Source organism: Mirounga angustirostris, unplaced genomic scaffold (assembly GCF_029215605.1).
Source record: "Mirounga angustirostris isolate CCGP_5_RB_7025 unplaced genomic scaffold, mMirAng1.0.hap1 SCAF_9, whole genome shotgun sequence".
Taxonomy (NCBI): Eukaryota; Metazoa; Chordata; class Mammalia; order Carnivora; family Phocidae; genus Mirounga; species Mirounga angustirostris.
In genome coordinates, this window is record NW_026991717.1 from 9,852,569 (window position 1) to 9,877,512 (window position 24,944).

The 24,944-nt window shown below is 55.1% G+C and overlaps 1 protein-coding gene across 5 annotated transcripts in view; it reads left to right on the plus strand.

The window, feature by feature from the left end:
* The window catches only part of KLHL25 (kelch like family member 25), a 45,292-nt gene that overhangs the window by 3,329 nt on the left and 17,019 nt on the right, over positions 1-24,944 (plus strand). For 2 of the 5 annotated variants that reach the window (XM_064569915.1, XM_045899442.3), the window contains exon 2: positions 19,948-21,751. In XM_064569915.1, the coding sequence (XP_064425985.1) occupies positions 19,958-21,727 (1,770 nt within the window). In that variant the 5' untranslated portion in view covers positions 19,948-19,957 and the 3' untranslated portion in view covers positions 21,728-21,751. Of the gene's footprint in view, positions 1-7,538; positions 7,699-17,641; positions 18,950-19,947; positions 21,752-24,944 lie in introns of those variants that run through there. The other 3 variants (XM_064569912.1, XM_064569913.1, XM_064569914.1) reach the window with 3 other exon arrangements.

The following is a 24,944-nucleotide window of genomic DNA, read 5'->3' on the forward strand; positions in this document are numbered from 1 at the left end:
CTCTGCGACCTGAGAAATCCAGTTTAGTTGGCGGATTTCACCATATTTCCTCACAATGGTCTCTTGCACCCTGCGATGCATACGGAGTCTGGAAGCGGCTCTCCGGGCCATACTTTGTTACAATGTGACTGAGGCCCAAGGCCAACTCCACCTCTTCACCATCCTACAACAGGTGGAGCGCTCACATCTGGAACCTGTTGCCAGAAAGAGCGCTTAAGTGGGGGGTCTGAAAGTCCTGCTGTGCCTCTGTGTGTGCGATGCCATGTAGGTCCCCTTACCTTTGTGGGCCTCAACTTGCTCTTCTCTAACATGTGTGGATGCTTTTCTGTACTATGCTTCTAGTAGATGTTTTGCTATAAAATCCCAGAAGTCCTTGCAGCCTCTGATGTCATGTAGTCTTATAGGCTTGAGTTATTTGCCTAGCCCTCTTGGGCAGGAAGAGAGAGAGAGCAGCCAGTGGAGTGTGGAGGGGCAAATTGGAAGTGAGGAGTCTAGACTTCCTGCTCTGCCTCTGATGTGTGCTGTGGGGCTCTGGGTAGGTCGCTTTCCCTCTCTGGGCCCTAATTTTCCCTCCTGTAGAACGGGAAAAGTATACAGTAGGCAAGCTCCAAATTTTCTTTCCTTTCTTGGTGAGTGGAAACTGAGTCAGACTTTCCAGTTTCTCAGGCCTCCCTCGGCTCCCTGCCTCCGCCCACTGCCTTGGAGTCCAGGGCCCAGGTGTAAAGGGCCTGCAGGCACTGGTGCCCATGGATGAGGGGCTAGTGACGGCAGAGGACTGGGTCAAAGAAGAACAAAGCTGGGCCCAAAGGAAGGTGGCATGTGGATGACTTACTTCCCAAGGTTGCTCTGGTTGGTCCGAGGCAGCCTAAGCTGACACCCCCGCCCCAATCCCAAAATGGATAGGGTGGGACCTAGCCCACAGGTGTCCCCAGGGCCACTTCCAAGAAGAGAGATGGGCACAAATCTGCCAAGATTGGTAGGGATCGTGAGGGAGCCCAGGGAGACAGGAGGACGCGAGCCTCCTACACACCAGACTTTGCCAAGGAGGTGCCTGCAAGACCAGTTGGATCGCTCCTCCCGCAAGAAGGCGGGGGCTGAGCAGGGCCGTGGGAGAACCGTGTCTTTGTTGCCAGAGGGAGGATCACGTTCGCCTTGGGTGTCACTTCCCACCCACCTCTGCCTGCCAAGAAGATACCTTCTGTCAGCCAGTCCATCAGAGTAGGATGCAGGGATAGGATAGAAACAAAAAGCCTTGCTTATTTTCTGCCTGTTCTCGTTGGGCCCCCAAGGAGAGGCTGACCACAGATCAATCTAGGGTGAATGTAATTAATTCCCTAATTATGATAAGAGGAGCTTTGCTCACTCAGTTCCAGGATGAGCTGCCTGCCAGGTTTACAGTTGGCCAGGCCAGATTTGTGTGGGCAGGAGCGAGGGCCAAGAGACACAGGAGCTCTTTTTCTAGAAAGCCATTAAATCCAGCATCCAGAGTTCAAGTTCTGCTGCATGCTAGCCAGGTTTATGAGACCCTGGGCCGCGAGTCCCTTAACCTGTGAATGCCTCTTCTCGTTCACAGCTTTGAAAATCCAAGGGAGAGAGCAGCACAGCTCCATTCATGCAGCAAGCTTTTATTTAGCACCTTCTGAATGGCTCATCCTGGACTAGAAACTGGGAAAAAGAAGTCACGTTCAAAGAGAGTCCTTTCTTGGAAGTTTGGCCTCTGATGTGTGAGGCAGACAGGTAGTTGGGTCATTGTGGCACACTGCTAAAGAGTGAGTGGCATGTCAAGAGTCTGCCTCAGTTTCCCCATTGGAGGGATGAGGAAGTAGACTGTTTCTAGCATCTCCATTCCAAATGGGCCCAATGAATATTTTTTGCCATCTGTTCTCTACCAGGCTCTGGGATGCAGCAGAAAACGAGGCAAGGTCCCCACCCTCCTGGAGCCCCTATTCCACGGGGGCCAGATAGACAAAATAAATACAACTGCCATTAGTGGATGAGGAGGAAAAGGTCAAGGTGGGGGACTGAGGGGGCCTAAAGAAGGCCTCTCTGGGCTGGTGACCTTTGAGCCAAGACCTGCAAGACTGGACTGGGGCTCCCATGGGAAGATCTGAGGAAGGGCATGCAGGGCAGGGAGCAAGCAAGTGGACAGTCTGGGAACAGCATGGGCCGCGGAGGGGGATCTAGCCAGAGATAGCGGCAGCCATCACCCGCTGTAATCTTCTGGTTCCCAGGGAGGCCAAGGAAAACACGTTCCTTTAAGTTGTTTGTTTCCTTTAACTTCAATAACACATCAGTAGATTCCTTTATAAACAGACAACGTGAGAGAAAATGCAACATGGCCTGGAAGTCCCCCTCGTCCTTGGTATCTGTCGATGGTTTGGTGCATACCCTCTGGCCGCCCTCTTTCTGGGTTTGTGGCCCAATGTGTGGTGGCGCTCCTGCCCATCTTACAGCTGCATGACACTCCCGTGTGGCCCGGTCACCAGCTTTCATCTCAGCCCCCTGGGGGAGACCGTTAGGTCCTATCTGATCCATCCCCCTTCATACAATCCAAAAAGTCGTGTATGTGCTGGATTGTGCATCTTTCTGATTTTTAAATGTTCACTGTCAAAGCCGAATGCCTTTCCCAAAGACAGGCAGCTCACTCACGCACCGATGGTGTGTGGGAGCTCATTTGCCCACACCCTCACCCATAATGATAATACTTGATATTTTCCACATTGTCACTCTTAGCTCATGTGATGGGGGGGAAGGGGGTAAAGATCTCATTATTCCTTTAAAACAAGCAAACAAACAAACAAAAAAAGTGATCCAGGCTTCCTCTTTTTGTTTTCATTCATCTTTGTTTTTTTTCCAGAATATCGAGGTTTAGCAGTTGCTGGCTCTGTCTCTAACTGGTCTCCTGACCTCCAGCGAAGCTTCATCTGTAAAATGAGGCCCTTTTAATCCCTGCCCTGCCCCCTGCCAGGCTGCTGTGCATTGCTTGTGGTGCATGGGAAAACATTCCTGAAAGTTCATTTGATGCTGAAAAGTTCTGCAAACATCATGGGTTTTACTAGTGAGAGCCCGATATTTGAAGCTCAGAACATGTGAGTGAATCCGAGTATTTCTGAATGGCCAGTGTGTCTAGGGGAGGGGCTGGGGTGGCATTAGGTGGGATGTCTGCCTGGCATCCCTCACCTGGCCTGAGAGAGAAGTCAGAGGGCTAGCCGAGTAGGTATGTTCCTCCCTGTCTCACCTGCAGGAATGAAGGAGTGAGCCAGGAGGGTAGAGAAAGATCTCTACCCCATCCATAAAAAGGCTCTGAGAGGGGCATTGGTCACCACAGGCTATCCCTCTATTTAGCTGCTGGTTAGACCAAAAGCTAGAGCTCTTAGAACTTTATGGATTCCCACGTTTATTACTTTGGGGGTCCTTGTCTGTTTTCCTTTAACAGGAGGCTTTAAAACAAGCAAAAGATCGACAAAAGGGCCCTTGTACTTGATTCGGAGACAGAAGGATGGGGAAGCTCTGGAGATTGGTAGAAAAGGAAAGGAGGAGTCTGGGGCCAGGGAAAACCACTCCCATGTGGTTCCTGGGTGGCATCAGGCCCTATGTTGGGGGACCCAGGAGGCTGGCAGCCCTATATCCTGGGCCCCTGGAGGAATTCATGACTGCCGGGATTCCGGTACCTGGGGACACTTTAGCCAGGCTCTCCTGTCATTCCCCAAGTGGGCTGTAATACCTCACCTCCTCTGCTCAAGGGGCAGCATCCAGGCTGGCCTGAGCCCTGCTGCCCCAGGGATGACATAAGCCCTGGTGGAGACTTCGACTATCCCCCCAGTACTCGACCTGGTTAGGGCAGCTGTAGGGGACAGGAGGCCACAGAGAGAGAGGTAGACAGACATGGGAGAGGGTAATAAAGAGCAGATGCACAAGGGGACCGTGGGACCCCCCAAAGGGCCTTGGTAGGGGGCCTCCCCTCTCTGTACTTCTGCAGCTAGTGAGCAGGAGGGAAGGAGGCTGGGGAGCCTGGCTGCTGGCAAGTTTGTACATTTCTCAGACATCCCCTGATGCTGAAGGTTGGGATTTTCATGAAGGGAGTGAGGGGAGCATCTTGGGAGCTGATTTGAGGGTGGTCCACCGGGGGCAGCGGCACGAGTGGGCTGCCCTCGCTGGGTGCCACCTGCTGTCAGCCTGAGCCCAGCTCGCAGGCATTTCCCGGAGCTAGCGTGAGACCAGATCACCAGGTTTCCTTTCAGGCCCTGAGACAGACTGGTGTATCTGTGCTGCAGGAAGTCTCCACTGCTATTTTTACCACTCCAACCAGGACTTTTTACTGGAAGGTACAATTACAAGCAAAATGTCAAGGTTTGGTTGGCCAGTCAAGCTGTGGGAGGCTGCCACAGGCTGAGACAGGGGCCACGGCACGGTCGGGTGGTGTGTAAAGCAAGACCCTTTACACGTGGACGCCTACCTCCCCTGGTTGCTGAGTGGCTTCCTCTGACCCATTGCAGTGTCTGGAGTTCTCCTCTAGGCCAAGAAGAGGCCTGTGCTCGGTTTTGCCCAGATAATTGCACCTGAACACCTTGTAACTGGCTGGTCATGGGACTGAAGCTAACCAGCTAAGCCATTCCGTTCCTGAGTGTCCCGGAAGTTGACATTATTTTCGGTGAACGTATTTTCGGTGAACCTTCTATATGATACCTGCACTACTAAGTGCTAGGAGTAGACATGGGTAAGATGGTCCCCAGACCCTTTGGACAAGCACCTGGTATGTTTTTCCTCCATATGCATTATGGTTTGAGGCCAGGCAGGGCTTATATTAGATCCTGTTGCTGCGTAACAAATCACCACAAACTTAGTGGCTTAAGCTGTACCTATTTATTAGCTCATAGTGCTGTAGGGCAGAAGCATGAGCTGGCTGGACTGGGTTCTCTGCTTAGGGTCTTGGACCAGAAGTCCAAGGTCAGTGTATTGACTGAGTTCTTACCCTGAGGCCCTTGGGGGAGAGTCTGCTTCCTGGCCATTCAGGTTGTTGGCAGAGTTGAGTTCCTGGTGGTTGTAGGACTCAAGTCCCCCTGTCCTCTCTGGCTGTCATCTGGATGCTGATCTTGGCTCCTAGAAGCTGCCACATTTTGTGCCACATGGCCCCCTCCATCTCCAGACCCAAAGTGGGGATATCAAATCCTCTCCTGCTGGAAATCTCTGGCATCCACTTCTATGATCCGATGGAGAAAACTCTGCTGTAAAGAGTTCCTGTGATTAGGTCAGGCCCACCCAGATAACCTCTCTGTTTCTAGGTCACCTGAGGAGTCTGCAACATCATTACTTATATCTGCAGATTCCTTTGCCACGTGGGTAACGTGGCAAGCATACCATGTGGGTCACAGGAGTAAGGCCAGGGTGGAGCTCAGGGGACCGGCTATCTGCATGTTCCCACCACGGGGCTTATGCCTCCAGGGGCTGCACCAACAGTATGAAGAACAGCAGCTCTCACGAACGGAGTGAATTTTGTGTGCCCCGTTGTGCTAAGCTCTTTACCTGGATTCTCTCCTTTCATTCCCACGATAGTCCTTTGACGTCGGGACAGTTATTTTCGCCCCCCTTTTCGAGATGAGAAGACTGAGGCTCAGGGAATGGATGTATCTGGGGCCAGTCATACAGGTACAAACAGCAGTACTGGGATTTGGAACCAGGGGCTTAGAGCCTAGCCGCCTCGTTCGTTGGCATCTCCAGTTTGATTCCTGCGATTTATGGAACACCGTCCAGGGCAGGGTTGAGGGTTGCTCTTTCCCATCTAGCACTTGAAATATTTAAATATGAAACATGTCAGTCATATTGCAAGTTAATTCAGCAGACAGCAGGAACCTCTCACGTGGGTTTGACAGATGTCTGGATCTTTCTGATTCTTATTCCAGTGGATGTTGTAGTTAATCCATTCCCCTTCGGCCATATTTACTAGCTTTGCATATACTCTAGGCAATAAAAGTGACACAGATTACTGTCCTCTAGGAGTTGGAAATTAAAATAAGGGCACGATATACAATGACCTGAAGGAATAAAGAGTGCCAGACAAGAAACACCAGAATGCTATAGCAAAGAATCAACGGGTATCAGAATGTTAACTTCAGGAAACAACACAAAAATGTGCATTTACTCACTGCCGTGTCCCTGGTACATAGCACAGAGTCCTGCACATAGTAGATGCTCAGATTCCTTATCTGGGTAATTTTTTGAGTATCTTGTGTGTGCAGGGCCCTCTGCACACCAGCTGCCAAGTCCAGAGGGGGTGTGATGGTGAGGTGAAGGTCTCATGGAGGAGTTGAGACTTGAGGGCAGAAAGGGGAGAAGGGAGAGCTGGAAAGGCCAGGCTGTGTCTGTGCGCTTGGTGGCGGGGAGAGGGGCTGGGGTGGGCCATGAAGCTGGAGCCGGGGACAGACTAAATAAGGCTTGGATGGCCAAGCCTCATTGAAGGCTTTCTGAGCAGGAGAGACTGGTGGTCCGGAGCAAAGCATTTGGCCTCAGATTGTTGGGGGGGACACACTGGGGACAGGGGCCCCTCACAGTCCAGCGTGCAGTGGGGAAGGCCTCACCTTGTCTCCAGCATAGGACTGGTGACACAAGGAACCCAGAGGAAGGAAGATTTAATGGAACTTGGTGGCCAAGCGATGTGCTAAAAATGTATATATGAATGAATCACAATTTCTGGGCACCGATGTATTTGGCTATAAATATACACACATATGTAATTTCAAGAGACCAAGAATTATCAGCTGCAAAGCCCAAAGGCAGCAGCCCATGCATGGCCCCTGTAGTTTGCTGTCTGAGGCCCTGCCCAGTACAAAGTACCCAGATCTGTTATTTTGGGGGAGAATGAGGGGGTCCTGTGGGAAGAAGAAAGTGGCTAGTAATGAGGGGAGGAGCAGGGCAGGCCAGAAGGGAGGTGCCAGGGCAGGTGGGGAGGCCAGCCAGCCGCAGGGTAGAAGGTGCTGGCCCCTGTGACCGCACCTCCATCACTGCCCACCGTGACTGCAAGCTGGGGAGGGGACCTAGACCCGCAGGGTCAGGTGATCCTGCGTCACCCACCCTGTACTTTCCATAGAAGTTTTCCTCTGACTTCTTAACAAAAACGTGGCTAATGTGGAGGGTAAGGGAGTTCTTCTGCTAACCTGGTGTTCTCAAAGTGTGGTTAGGAGGATCCCTGAGTTTCTTTTAGGGGTCCCCAAGGTCAAAACTGTTTTCATGACAATACCAAGGTGTTATTTGCCTTTTTCACTAATCTCTCCAAGTGCATGGCTTAGTGAGCTGATGTTTTCCAAATGACCATTGCACGGTGTTACCAAAGCATGCATGGGTGAAAACTCCATTCAGAGTGCGAGATAGACCAGGACTGATCGGAATGTCACAGTGTACAAAAGTTCACAGATTCAGGCTCAGGTTCCACAGTGCAGTTAATCTTTAACAGGCTCCTGCTTGTCAGGTCTCGGTGAGATATCAAAGAAGAATACCCTAAATTATCTGAAAAGGCTCTTACAGTTTCCTTCCTTTTCCGACAGGTCATCCCTGTGAGGCTGGATTTTCTTCACATTCTTCAATGAAAACATTTTACAACAAACATTTTGAGTGCACGGTGCTGCCCAGAGAACCTGGGAACCTGGAACCTGAGCCTAGCTCTCTACATTAATTCCCCCTTTAGTCCCTCAGCAGGCAGGTGAGGTGGGTGTGATGATTTGCATGCCCATTTGACAAATGTAGAAACAAGGGCACCGAGCATTTGAATACCAGCACGGGTCTCACATCACAGACAAGGCAGTAGCAGCCAGAGGGGAGGTCGCAGACTGATGGTGGCTGTTCTCCAGGCAGGGGGGAAGCAGGTGCCTGACAGAAGGCCTGTATCGCAGGTCTGGTCTGTCCCCAGGTCATCCGCTGTCCTCTGTAGCAGGCACTCTTCCTGGCAGTACTAAGCCTGGCAGGGAGACACACCTGCGCACGCTTCCTCCTTTCCTGATGCCCAGGAGGGAAGATGCAGGTTTGCTAAGTGGAACGGGGGGTGCTCGAGATATCAAGGGTTTTCATTTAAAATACCATCTCCTGTTCAGCTGCACACAGTATTTGTGGCCAGGAAGGTTCTTTGTCTTCATAAATAACCCACCTTGTGCTATTTGAGCAGGGACTTGGGAGCAAAACAGCTTTGAATACTGAAGATGTGTGCACATAGTTTCTTTTTTTATTTTATTTTATTTATTTATTTGACAGAGAGAGACACAGCGAGAGAGGGAACACAAGCAGGGGGAGTGGGAGAGGGAGAAGCAGGCTTCCCTCAGAGCAGGGAGCCCGATGCGGGGCTCGATCCCAGGACGCTGGGATCATGACCTGAGCCAAAGGCAGACGCTTAACGACTGAGCCACCCAGGCGCCCTGCACATAGTTTCTTAATCTTCTCTGAGCCTCAGTTGGCCCATCTGTACAATTGGGACCTTGAAGAGGTGTCTGAAGGATTAACTGAGAGAATGCATTTAAAAGCACCTGGCACAAAGGTTCGTGCAGGGTTTTGAAAAAGTGATACTGTATCTGGCACAGAATTCAGTTCAGAGGGGTGGGGGTCTCCCCTGTTGTCAGTGGTACTGCTGTCAACCAGTTTCAACACAGCCTCCCAGAGGAAGTCTGTGCACATACCCACGGGCGTGTGCATAGGTAGTCTGGTTTCCAGCAGACATAAAAGCCTCCAATTCACAGCATTTCTTATGGCAGCATGGAAAGCCACCTGCTTTATATATACGTGTATGTATATATATTTGGCTTTATATATACGCGTATATATATATATTTGGCTGCATCGCATTGCACTGTGAATGAACCAAGGTTTATTTGACTAGGACTCTTAGTTATGAACATTGAGGTTGTTTTCCAGCCTTTTGCTTGCAGCCAAAAGCTCATGTGCAAATGGGACTGAGGGCAAGGTTCCCAGGCGTGGAAATGCTGGGGCAGAGGGCACCTGCATTTGTCATTTTGAAAGATACTCTGAGTTGCTCTCCATCTACACTCCCCTGCTCTCGGCCCTCAGTGGGAAGAGAAAAGACAGCTTATATCTTGGGCTTTAGGAATTGAGGAGCATTCTGATTCCAGTTCAACACTCACGCTGACAGCCTGGAGAAAAATGAACAGGGAGAAAGACCCACTACGAGGAAATGGCCAGTGCTTTACTCTTGGTGTTTTGTTGGTTCCCCCCCCCCTTCTATTCTGCATATTCATTTTCCTCCAAGACTGTTGCTCCAGGTGGCTCATTGAAAGTGAGATCTAGGCCAGAGTGCTTTTAATGGCTCCATCTATGGGGCTCTGCGAATCTTTTAAGGGACCAGACAGGAAAAGAGACCGCCTTGCTCCGGGTCCCCAGCCCCCCTCTGTTTGCCAAAGGCCAGGCCAGTCCTTCTGAAGAGGGAGGAACCCAAGACCATGATGCAATGTTTGCTTTGGAGGGGACTGTTCTCTCTGCCCCTCTTTGTTTCTCTCTGTCTCACTCTGCATCAGTGAAAGGAAACAAGTTATTTCAACAGATGGGTGAGCCTGAGTGCGCTGTTCTCTGGCCCTTGTCTGATTAGAGCAGTGGTGTCCATTTCATTGGCCCTGCTCCCAGCTGCAGCAACAGCTGGGCTTGCAGACTCCCAGCTTCGGGGGCCAGAGACGGTCCAGGCGGCCCCCAGTGAGCTGAGGGGGAGCAGGATGTGGTAACTTCTGTCTGTCCGGCCCTGATGAATTTGGTGCTCTCTGCACCACTACCCCCCTTAGCTGTAAGAAGGCGCTTTGTTGCAGAGGCAGTTTAAGCGTGGTAAACAGAACTTTTAGGACAATAGGACATCAAACATCTGTGATTCTTCTCCATAGATTTTATCCCTAGAGAATACAGTAATTCAACATAAGCAAAAATGTTATTCTTTGGGTAAAAATTTTTAAAACTGGATGAATGACCTAGACAGTCCTTGTATGTTTCACAGACATTGAAAGTTACATTTGGCAACCACAGAGAGACCCTGGGCTATTTGATGAGGATGCCAGAAGGCTGTGGGTCCCAGTGCCTGTAGGGAGCAGGCACTTAATTAACCTTTGCTCAATAGTGAGTGAAGGATAGGAATTTGGAAACTATGTAAATAGGTAAAAACAGTGTAAAATGGGATTCCATAACTGCAACAATGTAAACTGTTTGGGGATAAAAGGGGAAAATAAGCCAAAGTGAAAATAGTTCCCAGTGTTTCTTAACCTTATGGCCTTCCCTCAAAACCTTTTTAGACCTTTTTTCCCCAATTGTGCTTACCCCCTCCCATAAATGTTAATACCAGATGTACTGTAAGTCAATGTACTGTGTGTGTATCTGTGCCTTGTATATAAAAAGAACAAGAGGGGCGCCTGGGTGGCTCAGTCGGCTGAGTGTCTAACCTCAGCTTAGGTCATGATCCTGGAGTCCTGAGATCAAGCCCTACGTTGGGCCCCCTGCTCAGTGGGAGTCTGCTTCTTCCTCTGCCCCTCCCCCTGCTCGTTCTCTCTCTCTCTCTCAAAATCTTTTTTTTTTTTTTAAGATTTTATTTATTTGTGAGAGAGAGAATGAGAGACAGAGAGCATGAGAGGGAAGAGGGTCAGAGGGAGAAGCAGACTCCCTGCTGAGCAGGGAGCCCGATGCGGGACTCGATCCCGGGACTCCAGGATCATGACCTGAGCCGAAGGCAGTCGCTTAACCAACTGAGCCACCCAGGCGCCCCTCAAATAAATAAAATCTTAACAACAACAACACGAGATTTTTATCCAAGAACCAATTTTTGCCCCTTAGGGCAGTGTCCTCAGCCACAACCTCCCTATCTCCCACCCTCAGGAAAACGCCAGTGTTCAGGGTTGTAATTCCGGGGGATTTACATCTTTTGTATCTTGTGCTTCACTCTTACCTTGTCTTTTCAGTAAAAATGACTGAGCTCCTGGGTGTGCCTCTTGGCCTGTCTCACTTGGTCCGTGGAGCTCACACCGTGGGAAGACAGGGCTCTGGGCAGAGAACTGGGTGCCGACTGCCCAGGGCGGTAGCTTCTGTGGGCTGCACATGTCGCCCAGACGGTCTCTCCTGAGGGTCTGCTGCTCTCCTGAGCAAGATGGCTTCTCCTAAAATGCAGACCCTTGCTGGTGCGGAGCTGGCAAAATCCTTACATTGTCTTGGAGTAGCTGGGCAAGGCATGGGAGACTCCTGGATCCTTTCCCTGAGGCAGCCTTGCTCAGCTGGGTGTCCTCACCTGAACAGGACCCACAAAATGACCCTAGAGGCTGTTTTCTCACTTGGACCCTTTGCAGCACATAGCAGAGAAGTTAGTTCGTTGCCCACATTGGATATCTTGGGGCACGGAGGCTTCGTTCTCCTCACGATGGCACTGCCCCAGGCGCACGGAAGCTGGTTGACAAGGGGTAGACGGAGACGAGAGTGCCCGGTGGCTGGAACCCGGGCTGTGGCCCCTAGATCTCTTCTGTCCTTTGGTGCATGGGAAAGAGTGACAGGGATCTGCACCCCAGCAGCCTTGTGACGTCGGGCGCACAGAGGACAGTGGTGGGAGCTCATCGCCCAGTGTCCAGCAGGGGAGGTACCCAAGGCTGCGGGGAGGTGGATGAGTTAGCACAGAAAGCACGCGGAACAGTGCCTACTACGTAGCAAGTACTCGAGGACTGCGGTTCAGTACTCATAGTACTGTTCCTGCCCTGAATCCCAGAGCTCCTGTTCTTACGTCCAGATGACAGAACTAGTGGGGCGTATGGCGGGACTGTACTTCTGGTACTCGTGGGTGAGTGAAGCTGTGGGCCTGGTTTTGGCCAGTGAGATGGGAGCAGAAGTGCTGTGTGTCTTCCAGGCCAAGCACAGGGTGGTCGGTGCTCACGGTCCAGAGCGCTCTCCCTCTTCCCATTGGCACTACCGACTGATGACATGGTGCTGCTCTGTCCTCGGGGGTCCCTGGGGCTGACGGTGATGACAAGAACACTCCCACACTCCCCTCCCCACCACCACTGAACCACGATGCATGTAGTATGAGCAAGAGAGAAACCTCCGTCCTCCGAAGCTGCTTACATTTGGGGCTATTTGTTGATGCAGTGTAACCTAGCCCGTCCTGATTAAAGCGGATGGTCCTGATCGTGTCAGGCTTGGTTGTGGGGATCGCACCTTCTGTGTGAGATGCCCAGCACAGCAGAGGCCCGCCGTAGCCTTGCGTCTGGTCTGGCTCCCCTCCTGGCCAGAATTCCCTGCTGAGGCTTTGCAACAAGTGTTGCTTCATCTCTCAGCAGGGCTGCACAGCCTTGACCCCTTACCGCCTGTCCTGTGCCTCCTCTGGGAAAGCAGAGCCTTGGCCCTGGGTAAGCCAACACAGCACAACCCCCGAGCCCTTCCCCAGGCAGTGTTTCCACACCAGTGGAGTTGGCGTCCATTTCAAATGCATCTATCAACTAGTAATAATAGCCCCCTGGCTTCCTGGCCAGCAGAGGCTGCAACAGCCTGGAACTTGGCTATCAGTCATGGAGGCCAAAAAGGCTGGCCTTCCTCAAGTGTGCTTAACATTTGCGGGCATTAAGTAAAAAGGCTGTAACAGGTGGAGAAGGCACTGAAGCCTTTGCCCACCCCTCTTGGCCTACCAGGACCTCCCTTCCCCTTCCAGGCTTTGGCTGCAGGGGGACAGGTGGGCCATGTGTAGGGAAGCCTGAGGACTCACTACCCAGCAGGGCACACACTGTAGGGGGGAGCTGGGCACGTTTGAGAGGGTACAGTGGCAGTGGTGATCATGATCTCGGAACCACAGACGAGAGAACCAGTTTGTCTCATAGTGTGGTCTGCCGGAGATCTCCAGGGTGGCTGGGATTCTGCCCTGTGGGGAGATGAGCTCAGGGGCAGGCTGACCTGCTGTCTCCCTTTCATGGGGAGCCATCGGATGCAGGGTCATGTTGGTACTGCCTAAAGAGGAACTTCATTTGTAACCCAGCGCTGTATGAAGCAACACCCTCACCCCTTCCCTGGGCCATGCTCCGTTCTAGAACTGTCCTTGTAGCCAAGCCATTCCCCTGTAGGAGGGACGGGAGTGAGGCTGTGGCCTGGGGTGGGGCAAAGTTGCATCCAGCCGACTAACCACATTGAGCAGAAGGTGTGTATTACACAATTGTGACTTTACTGCAGGTTTGAGATCTTTCACAATAGAGATGGAAAGCAAAATCAAAATAGAGACAGCAAAAAATACAAATAGTTCTAGTCCTTTGCGTTTTAAATTAAAAACAGGATACGTACAAGTTTTTGAATGTGTATAAAGTTTTATTTTTTTAAAGGGCTCTCGAAAGGCGGAGGCATTTAGGGAAAGGACCCTTTGTCTGATGATGCACTTGTATCTAGAAATGATCTTTGCCTCTGATTCAGTTACTGTGGTCATAGTGATTTTGCTTTCAATTAACAATTAGATCTGTGTGCTTTGTAAGGTGCTTAGTTTGCTTTCCACTTGAAGATGGAAGAACGGATAGCCCTGCGCCCTGCGGGCTCCCTGAGGTGCTTGGGTCCCCAGACGTGGGGGTGGGACGGGGCAGGGCAGGCACTTGAGCTGCTGCATCACGTGGCCACCCCGAGATCCTGGCCTGGGAAGTGTATTGCATCATACATCCCAGCGCATATGTGGTGTTTAATAGCATTTAACTCCTTCGTTTTTACGGTTCCCGGAGACACCCAGATGACATACACCTTCGGTGTTTTTTCTGATCGCAAAAATATGGCATAATCATTAAAAAAATCAAACAACTTATAAATGAATAGACAGTGAAAATTGCCTTAATCAAAGCAGAGGGCAGGGGCACCTGGCTGGCCCTGTAGGTGGAGTGTGCGACTCTTGATCTCGGGGTCGTGAGTTCAAGTCCCATGTTGGGCATAGAGCTTACTTAAAAGAAAAGCAGAAAAATGGTAGGGATGGAGTAAGGCGCAGGGGTGTCTGCTCTGTTCTTTGTTTGGTGACCGTGGTAATGGAGCAACGATACTGAAACAGCCCACGGAGAGAGCGGACCAGGCCACTCGAAGTGCGCATCATTTACTGTCTCGTTTGTCTCTCACTTGTTCTCATCTGTGGTTGAAAAAAAAAAGCACCCAGAGAGACGAATTAACTTTCCCAAAGGCACACAGTAAGGGCTGCATGGTCTAACCAGTGGCCTGGATGAGCTTTGGTCCCTCCTCCTCTTTGTCACAGTTCTCAGTATGGCTGAGGCAGAATCCCACCGGAGAAGCGTCTTCAGAGTCCTTGCTGCCTCTGCCCACCCTGGCCCTCTCCCATCCTGCTCGCATGATTGCCTTTGTGTGGCGTGTGTTGCGTGGCCCAAGAGCTAAGACCTCGCCATCTTGGTTTTGGGCCTTCGGCATCGCCTGGGATCCAGCAGGTGCTCAGTCAGGATTTGTCTCGGGTTTTGAGATTGGGTGATGTGTGACCTTTGCAGTCACTGAGGTCCTGTGTCTGTCGCCCCAGTTCGGACTTGCTGGGCTGTGCGAGGTGAATGCCTCACTCACGTGTCTGGCACTGGCGTTCAGATGGCGGCCAGATGGACGGGGAGTGGCCGGGCTGCTCACGTCATCTGGCTTCCCCTCGAGTGAGCACCGCGAGAGACAGGGAGCGGAAGCCTCGCTGGGCCCAGGCTCCCTTTGGCTCCGTTTGGTCCGTCACAGGCAGCCACAGAACCCGCTCAGACAGAAAGGAAGGGGACATGGACCCCACCTGTCGGTGGGAGCTGTGTCACAGTTCGTGGGCATCTTTGGTCCCCACCAGCCCCACGTGACTGTGCCCCTGGCCTTTCTCTTCCCTGAGTGGGGCCAGCCTTGTTTCTGCCCAACCTTTGTGTTTGCAGTTCCTACACCTAGAACCTTCCTTTTCCTGTCATCACACCCTGGCTCTGGCTCATCAGTGAAGCTTCAACTCACATGTCCCCTCTTCACAGGGGCCTAAGTGACCCCACCGTCTTGTCACCGTGGCCCACTCCTATTTTCCTCATTCACTGACCTATTTCCTCATTGCTGGTCTGCCCCCCCCCCACACACACACACCACTGACCCCAGAGCTGCAGCCCCGTGGGGGCAGGAACCTGTCTCTGTCCATCACCTCCTCCCACGCCCAGTACGTGGCATATGGAAATTGCTCAGGAAGCTTATGGTTGATGAGTGAGTCAGAGCCACATTACCTGCAACCCAGCAACAGGGCCCTGGGCTTTCCCACTCCCTCTGGCCTCCGGTGAAGATCAGTAGCGTTGACATTCTCATTTTGAGGAGCGCAGACTGCTGGCTGGTGGAGGGAGGTGGGGAGGGGGTTAGTGCTGCAGCCAGATGCAGTCAGGCCTTCTGGGCAGGGGTACCAACAGCTGGTTGTTGTTTTTGTTTGTTTGTTGTTTTTTAAGATTTATTTATATATTTTAGAGCGAGAGAGAGCATGTGGGGAGGGGCAGAGGCAGAGGGAGAGAGAATCTCCAGCAGACCCCGTGCTGAGCACAGAGCCCGACACAGAACTCCATCCCATGACCCTGAGATCATGACCTGAGCCAAAATCAGAAGCCAGACACTTAACTGACTGAGCCACCCAGGCGCCTCCTCACAGTAGCTTTGATCGTCTGTGGTGCATTTTTTCTCGGAGAACGGAGACCTTTAGTTTTCTGGGGCTGGGATCTTTAGAGAGCATGGCGAGGTTCTTCTGGAGATCTTACCGCCTTGGCTACTTTAGTTAACTCTCCAAGGATGATGGGAGAAATGAGCTGGGCACATTGTTATTTGGTGCATTTTAAATGCTTCTGTGCAGGTGAGGATTGCAGTGTGGGGAGCGGAGGTGGATCAATACCTCTTAGCAGGATGATAAATTGCTAGTCCGGAGCATGGCTGTTACTTCATGTGCCTTAAATCCATCAAAGCCCAGGATGGCGCTTAGGTAATCAAAATAGTTCTGTGATACACACAGCATGAGAGCATCTGATTTATTATGGCCCCCAAGGCAGGGAGCTGAGGAGACAGCCCTTGAACACACCCTCTCGAACGCTGGCCCCTCCTGCCACTGGACGGGAGCCTGTGTCCCGCACTCTCTGTATCCCCCGCCCCGCATAGGGCTGCGTGTGTAACTGCTAGTGAACACAGAAAACCGTCTCCTAAAACCCATGCTCGGTGTCTGGGGTGGCCTCCCTGTAGGTGGAAAGGGCTGAGGGACCCACACAGTGGAGACGCCCGAGCAAGGAGCACAGCGCCTTGTCACCGATCCAGGGAACTGATGTTAGTGAGCGCTTGTCCTGGTGGGGACTCTAGGTGGCCAGTGACAGAAACCCCTGTCAGACAAAAAGGAAGGGGAGAGGCACAGCCTTCACCGTCCCAGCCTCCAGCTTCTCTGCGTCTGGGCTGAACAAGCTGAACGAGCACTTCATGAGACGTCAAGTGGAGTGAGTTTTGTGCATTGTACATGTCTCCAGTCTTCGTCATTCAGTCAAATCGAGCGGCTGCTCTGTGCCAGGTCCCACTGCATGTTGGGGTCACCTCAGCCCCACACGTGGTCCCCACCTTCAGCAGGTTGGGGAGACAGGAGACAAACGCATGTTACATAGCGGCGGGTGCTGTGATGAGGGCAGAAGTGGGTGAGGGGTGGGGAGGAGCTGATCTCCACAAGGTGGTCAGGTCACCCTCTGAGGAGGTGACAGAGCGAGCCATGCAGAAAAAAAAAAGTGACAGGCAGGGGAGCCTTCCAGCCAGAGGACCAGTGTGTGAAAAGGTCCTGCAGCCAGTAAGAAGTCCAGTGTGGCCTGAGGGGGCAAGCAGGGTGGGAAGTGGCAGGATATGAGGACAGAAGGCAGCCAGTGAGGAAGGGTCAACTCACGTGGGGCCTGGCAGCCACAGTGACAACTTGGGATTTCACTGAGGGTGCTGGGACCACCCCCTGGTGGGTTGTGACTGGGGGTGATGGGGTCCAGGTGATACTTTTGGAGCCCTTTGGAGGGAGCCCAGATCACCGAGGGCAGAAGCAGAACCGGGTGGGGGGGTTCCAGTAGTCCAGGGGAGGGATGGAGGCGGGGAGAAGGGTCAGACTCAGGACTCACTTAGGAGGCAGAACCACAGGACTTGTGAGGGCTAGATGTTGCTGGTGGGAGGGATGGGGGGAGCCTGGAGATTGGGCCCAGATAAGAAGGAGCATGTTGGTGCCATTGCCCCTTTTCCTGGGCTGGGGGCAGCAGGTTCGGAGGAAACGCTGAGCACTGTCCTGGACATGTTATGGTGGAGGCGACCAGCTTCCAGATGTTTTGTGGTTGAGGTGAGGAGCCTGCCATAGGGCATGTAGCACCGCCCCCCCTCCCCCCCGCCGGCTCTGAGGCCTGTCCTCCTGTGCCGGCCAGCCCAGAGCAGAAGCACAGCCCTGGGGACCTGTGGGCCCGGCCGGAGACTTGCAGCTCTTGTGATTCCCTTCTTGTGTCTGGGCCTCAGCATCCTCATCTGTAAACTGGGGTAACGAGACCCTCCACCTCCTGGAGTCATGATGCTTCTGGGACAAGATCACCTTGCCCCAGGGTCCAGGGCAAGTCAATGCATGCCTGGTGGTTGCTGTCACCGGCAGACTGGCTCAGAACAGGCACTGTCCAAAAGGAGGTGGTACAATCTGGGGAAACAGCCAGGCAGGTGCCTCTGCCCTCGGCACGGAGATGCCCGGACAGGCGGCTCTCCGGGGCGGGAACCTGCTTGGGTGTGTGCGCCCATGCCTGGCTCTTCGCCTGTGCAGGGGATTTGCGTCAGTGGGCAGGCATCTTGGTGCTGAGCAAGACGTCAGCCAGCTCTGGAGCCCTGGGCTGCTCACTCAGCATTGGCCTTGGAGAGGTCACCACTTGACCTCATTCTCAGGGCAGACTCGGCTGCTCCGCTTGGGTTTGCCCTGCTTTTTGACGCTTTCTTATTCTTTGAGTCCTGCTTGGTCCCGCCCTTAGCCCCCTCCATAGGGAGTCTCCACCCGGTTCCCTGAATCGGAGTCCTTGGAGCATAGGTCAAAGGCCATAGCTCCTCTTCAGCCCAGGCACAGTGGGGACGGGATGGATGGAGTCACTCGATGAATGGCCACATTTGGGAAAGTGTCTGTGAGCAAGATTTGGGGAAACGTGTTGCAGTGTCTGGAATTCGGATCTGGGCCGAGTACGGAGCTGCCAGGAAAGCCTCTGTGGGCTAGGCCACTGGAGCTTCTCGACCTCTGGGCCTCTTGGTCCCAGGGCCAGGCTCAGAGGTCGTGCTCGGTAAATAACTGCCAACAACTGAGTAACTCTGAGGTCCCAGCAGGACAGGGACTTTGTTTCACAGAAGAGAAAATGGGGTTCGGGGGAGAGGTGCCCAGGGTGGTGGTTGAACGGGCACCACCCGGTCCAGCCTGGACCTGGGCCCAAGTCTCTTACCCTCATGCCGGCTGCACCTCCCACTCCCGTGGGCTAACCTCATAACCGAGAGCCTGGTGGCCTACAGTAGTACGTGTGCATAGCCACGTCCCTGGTGGGTCAGCCGCCTGGGGCTTGGGGGCCAGGAGCAGCAGGGCCAGCCCCAGCCCCTGTGCCTTTCCTGCCCGGGCCCGGGAGCAGGGGCCTTGCCCAGGCAGCTCAGATCACGTCAGTTTGTGGTTTCTCTGGTTCTTTGCCAGGGGAGGAGTGAGTGAGAGAGCAGAGCACTTGGATGCTAATTTACAATGTCACTGAAGCATGAAATCGTTTCCTTCCTTTACCAGATTATTACTTAAGCAGAAAATTGACTTGGAGTGAGGGTTGGGGGAGTTACATACTTTTGAAAATTAAAAAGGAAGAAGAAGAGGTGTGGGGTTTTTTGAGGGAGGGCTCATTACCAGCAGGAAGAACTTAGCACAGGCTTTGGGGGGTCAGGATGCTAATGCAGAGCAGCCCTCTGAGCCCTGAATCCTGGCCTGGCATTGAAGGGCACAGTGGGGAGGCAGGTAAGGTTCTCGCTGTGGCCCAAGATCCTGGAGTCGCCTGTAGGGACTAAGGAGGCTCCTTTGGTTGCGGGTTTTCCAGTTGCTTCGGCCGAGGCAAATCTGGACTGCTTTAGTGGTCTGTACCCGGCTCTTCTTGTGGCTCTCTTGTTCGGGACCTCAGAATCAAGCAGGTGTCTTGTAGGTGAGCCACTCACTGATCAGCCAGCTTTGCCTCCAAACCTTTGCTCATCCCCGCTGGGTCAGGAAGCCTCGGAAGACCCTGGATTTTGGAGAACATGTCTACACTGAGCCCTTGGGTTGTAGCGGCAGCTCTTGGGAATTTTCCAAGGGCACGGGAGATGAGGGACTTCGGCCAGTGCTGCTTGGAGCCCAGCTCAGGACAGGTCCCACTGGGAGCACGGGGAGGGCGTAAGGCTCTGCTTGGGGTCTGTGGCTCCTTGGGCTCATTGTGTATCCAGCCTGCCACAGAAAACCCTGAAAGAATCAGTCTCGTTGGGCCCGTGGAGAATAGAAATTGGGCCTGGAACTGGAGAGCCCATGTGGGAATCCTGGCTCCGGCACTTTGGGGCAGCCGCTTTGCTTCTCTGAGCTTCCCCAGCTGTAGAATCAGGCCACCTGAGCCGTGTCCCCAGAGGACAGCTTGAGAACGGGATGTGGCCCAGGGCACATGCTACTTAGCCCTGCTGTGACCTGAAGTGCGCTTAGTGTCCCGAGGCCACCATATACGTGTTCCCTTGACCGTGGGAGGCAGCTGCAGCTCAGACTCACTCCGAGGGGGCTCATTTCCAGGCCAAAGACGTTTGCTTCCAAAGCTGGCCTGAAATTTAAAAAAAGCCAGTTTCTGAAGGGCGGAGGTAAAAAACCAGCCACTACCGCCCACACCGTCCCTGACCACGTGGCCGAGGGGAGGGGCGGGGTGAAGGGGAGCTGCCCCGGGGCCGCGTGCGGGAGCCAGGGCCTGGCCCCTCTCACCTGTGGCCTTGCCCTGCCTCCCGCAGGTGGCTCAGCATGTCGGTCAGCGTCCATGAGACCCGGAAGTCGCGGAGCAGCACGGGGTCCATGAACATCAGCCTCTTCCACAAGGCCTCCCACCCCGACTGCGTGCTGGCGCACCTCAACACGCTGCGCAAGCACCGCATGTTCACGGACGTCACGCTGTGGGCGGGCGACCGCGCCTTCCCCTGCCACCGCGCCGTGCTGGCCGCGTCCAGCTGCTACTTCGAGGCCATGTTCAGCCACGGCCTGCGGGAGAGCCGGGACGACACGGTCAACTTCCAGGACAACCTGCATCCCGAGGTGCTGGAGCTGCTGCTGGACTTCGCCTACTCGTCCCGCATCGTCATCAACGAGGAGAACGCCGAGTCGCTGCTGGAGGCCGGCGACATGCTGCAGTTCCACGACGTGCGCGACGCCGCCGCCGAGTTCCTGGAGAAGAACCTCTTCCCGTCCAACTGCCTGGGCATGATGCTGCTGTCAGACGCGCACCAGTGCCGCCGGCTGTACGAGTTCTCCTGGCGCATGTGCCTCGTGCACTTCGAGACCGTGCGGCAGAGCGAGGACTTCAACAGCCTGTCCAAGGACACCCTGCTGGACCTCATATCCAGCGACGAGCTGGAGACGGAGGACGAGCGCGTGGTCTTCGAGGCCATCCTCCAGTGGGTGAAGCATGACCTGGAGCAGAGAAAGGCCCACCTGCCCGAGCTCCTCCGGAGCGTGCGGCTGGCCCTGCTGCCGGCGGACTGCTTGAAGGAGGCCGTCTCCGGCGAGGCCCTCCTCATGGCCGACGAGCGCACCAGGCTCATCATAGACGAGGCGCTCCGTTGCAAGACCAAGATCCTGCAGAACGACGGGGTGGTCACCAGCCCCTGCGCCCGGCCGCGCAAGGCGGGCCACACGCTGCTCATCCTGGGGGGCCAGACCTTCATGTGCGACAAGATCTACCAGGTGGACCACAAGGCCAAGGAGATCATCCCCAAGGCGGACCTGCCCAGCCCCCGGAAGGAGTTCAGCGCCTCGGCCATCGGCTGCAAGGTCTACGTGACCGGGGGCCGGGGCTCCGAGAACGGGGTCTCTAAGGACGTGTGGGTGTATGACACCGTCCACGAGGAGTGGTCCAAGGCGGCGCCCATGCTGATCGCCCGCTTCGGTCACGGCTCAGCGGAGCTGGAGAACTGTCTCTATGTGGTCGGGGGGCACACGTCCCTGGCAGGTGTCTTCCCTGCCTCCCCTTCGGTCTCCCTGAAGCAGGTGGAGAAGTACGACCCCGGGGCTAACAAGTGGACAATGGTGGCCCCGTTGAGGGACGGCGTCAGCAATGCCGCAGTGGTGAGCGCCAAGCTGAAGCTCTTTGTTTTCGGAGGGACCAGCATCCACCGAGACATGGTGTCCAAGGTCCAGTGCTACGACCCCTCGGAGAACCGGTGGACCATCAAGGCTGAGTGCCCCCAGCCTTGGCGGTACACGGCAGCTGCCGTGCTGGGCAGCCAGATCTTCATCATGGGAGGTGACACGGAGTTCACGGCCGCCTCAGCCTACCGCTTCGACTGTGAGACCAACCAGTGGACGCGGATCGGGGACATGACCGCCAAACGCATGTCCTGCCACGCCCTGGCCTCGGGCAACAAGCTCTATGTGGTGGGGGGCTACTTCGGGACCCAGAGGTGTAAGACCCTGGACTGCTATGACCCCACCTCGGACACGTGGAACTGCATCACCACCGTGCCCTACTCGCTCATCCCCACTGCCTTTGTCAGCACCTGGAAGCACCTGCCCTCGTGAGGAGCACCAGCAGAGCCCAGCCAGGTGAGTCCCCAGCAGCCCGGGGCCTGTTCCCACTCAGGGTCAGGGTCACTGTGTCCTCCAGGGAGGGTTGGATGGGGCAGCAGGTGGCTGGGTGCTCTGGGAGCCTTTTCCAGATCTGACGCTAAAGCCTGGCTCTGCCCGTTACTTGCAGTTGACCTTGAGCAGAGTGTGTAAGCCCTCTGCCAAATGGGAACAACCACCTGATGGGTGCAGTGTGTCCCAGACGCAGCTGCCCAGCAGAATCACTGAGGGTCTTCTGACAGCACTACGTGGGGGTTAGGCCTGCCGGCCAAGTCGAGCAGCAGTCTGCCCACAAGAGTATCCTCACGTCTGACGCCGCGGCAAGTTAGGGCTTCCCCAAGTTACTCTCAGATGCGAGTATTCACTGGAGGGACTCACAGAATGCACTGCAGGCTGCTGTGGTCACGGTCATGGTCTGTTAGAGGAAGGGATACAGGTTAAGATCAGCCAAGTACAGATGACTGGGGCAGAGCCCTCTGCCCGTGCAGTCCAGACAGTGTTACTGTCCCTCCGTCAGTGAGTGACCGGGGGGACGCTCACACAAGCTCTGGGGGCCGGAGTTTCTCTCGGGGCCCCATCACGCAGGCTCGATGGATTACCCACGGGGTTCCTCTGCAAGTCCAGGTCAGCTGGTACAGCGTGAGCCAAAGCCCCTACCCCAAGTCACACGGATGTGCCCACCCCCGCCCTAAACAAGGACAGTCTATTGGGAAGGACCGATCATCTCCCAGAAGCCAAGGGCAAAGGCCAGACTTCTTTACGACACTGGTGCTAAAGCCCACACCACACCCAGGACCAGGTGAGTCCAGGGTGCATCTGGATGAGAAACAGGGACGGTGGATGGGAGAGCTCAAGGGGCAAGCGGGCTGCTGGAGCCGCAGGGCAGGCACCCTGTGGAGGCAGCGGGGTGCTGCTCCCGTCCCGCCAGGTGGCGAGCAGGCCTTCCTCAGAGCGGGCGTCCTGGTGAACGGGGGGCCCCCGGGCTGGGCAGGGACTGCGGCAGAGGACTGCCCAAGTTACTGCTCCTGCTCATTGTTCTTGGGGCCGTTATGATGTGAGGTCCTTACCCAGAAGGGGAAGGTGACAGTGGATGCAGGGAGTTAAGGGACACCGTTAGGTGCTCTTTGGGGTGATGGAGGGATGGGGAGGCAGAGGAGGGACTTGCCCAAGGCCTGAGGGCAGGTGCAGAGTCAGCTGGAGGGAAAGACCAGCTTATCCAGACAGGCCTCTTCTGAGTGTGGGGTGGGGTCTCTCCTGCAGCCCCTCTGGGGCAGGAACAGCGCCAGAACTGCGGTTGGATCAGGGTGTCCTGAGCCGGCCCAGCAGGGAGCTCAGGAGTAGGGGCTGGAAAAAGGGATGGTAGATCTGTAGGCACCAGGGAAGGGTTTGTGTTCTGGTCCCACCCTCTTTGGTCAGGCCCTGGGGAAGCCAGGCTGTGTGTCCCCACCCTTAGCCCTCAGCCCTCCTCCTGGGCCCATCACACCTGGGGCAGGGGCAGCAGGTCCTCAGCCATTAGGACTGAGTTCTGGGGATGCCAGGGTGGGTGGGAGGGAGGGAGGCATGGGTCCCAGGGACTCTGAGAAGCTGCGGCATGGGGCGAGAGATCCCAGGCTCTGTCTCCAGCACAAGAAGAGGCCATGCAGCTAACCTTCCCACCCGGGAGGGCTGGTGACCAGCCCCAGCTCTGAGAAACTGGCCCTCAGGCCAGGCCCTTCAGGTCACAGAAGCCCCCTCAGGAGCCAGCCTGGGTTGAAAACCTGATTTCCTCGCTGACGTGGTGGCTGCTGGGACTGCCCCTCCAGGCAAGCACGTGCTCCGACCGATGATCCGGTCGGCTGGGCCGGCCCGTGAGGCCATCCAGGCCGCAGCCCCTCCTACGTCCAGGGTGTTCAGGCTCCTAAAGGCCAATCTAGGTAGGAGGGGGCTTTGTCCCTTTCTGAGGTTGCCCTGTTTTGTTTTAATCTGCTCTTTCCCTCTTTGGGAGAAAAGTCTGTGTAGCCCAAGTTGTTGGTCCCCTGGGGCATAAGCTTTAAGAGATAGTCGCACCTCCTCATGGCCTCTTCCTGCACTCAGGGGTGGTCACATGTGGGGCCTGAGGGCTCCTTTGCTGGTGCTCGCCCCTCCCCATGACCCTGGACAGTAGTTCAACCCCACGTGGGAGGGGTGGGGGCAGGCCAGCGGACCTCATGAGCCCTGTACTTTTTCAGGAATTTTCCCCCATTCCAGGGACGGGGAGGTGGAGCATGCGTCACTCTTTGATTCTGGCTCTCACTGGCTGCTTGACCCTCTTATGGCGCTCCCCTGAGCCCAGCGTTGACATCTCGAATACAGGAGTGAAGATTGTATGATCCCTAGTGCTTGTATAGGTCAAGTGAGGAGCGGGTTCAGGGTAGGTTTTTATATGAGGTGGTGATGCGGAAGGATGGTGGCAGTAATGGCTTCGGGTTGCTTTGGGCGGTGGGGGCCGCTCCACGTCCCTGGGCCAGCCCCTCCTTCTAGAAGGGTCCATCACCCACAGGAGGCAGTGGGGTGTGCCCGTCTGAGTGCTGCCGGGGCCTTGGCCCTCCAGCCGGGCCCAGTCCATGGTGGGGGTGCCGTTGTCAGCCCCATCTCAGGGAGGAGGAAGCAGGTGCAAAGGGACGCAAGATGGAGCCAGTCCCGCATCCCCAGGGAAAGCCATGCCTGGGCCCCGCCGTCCCAGAGCCATGCCCGCACGTGAGTGTGTGAGCGTCCCCAGCACGGGTTTCCCCAGCTCCTGCACCAGCACCAGCACCACCTGCAGCAGAGGCAGAGGGTCCTTCAGCTGTTGCCCTGTATCCCAGCCATTTCCTTCTCACGGGCCCCCGCAGCCAAGCAGCCCCCTCCCTGCGGCCCCCCTTCCGCCTGGGAAACCGGCGCTCCCGTGGCTCCGTCCCACAGGTTGACCCGGGGTTGTTCCCACGCTCTGCACAGCCCTGCTTCCCTCCAGCTTTGCCGGCCCAGGACGGCTTGGAGTTCTCCAGATCTCTTCAAAGGCCGGGGCGTAAACGGGGCTCTCTGGGGAGGGGCCCGTGACCCGGCATCGTGCAGGAAATGGGGCTGCAGCGGCAGGCAGGTGGCCCTCCGGGGTGGCTGCTGGCCGCCGGCCCCCCCGCAGTGCTGCAGGCCCCGGGCTGGAGGGGTGGCCCTGAGT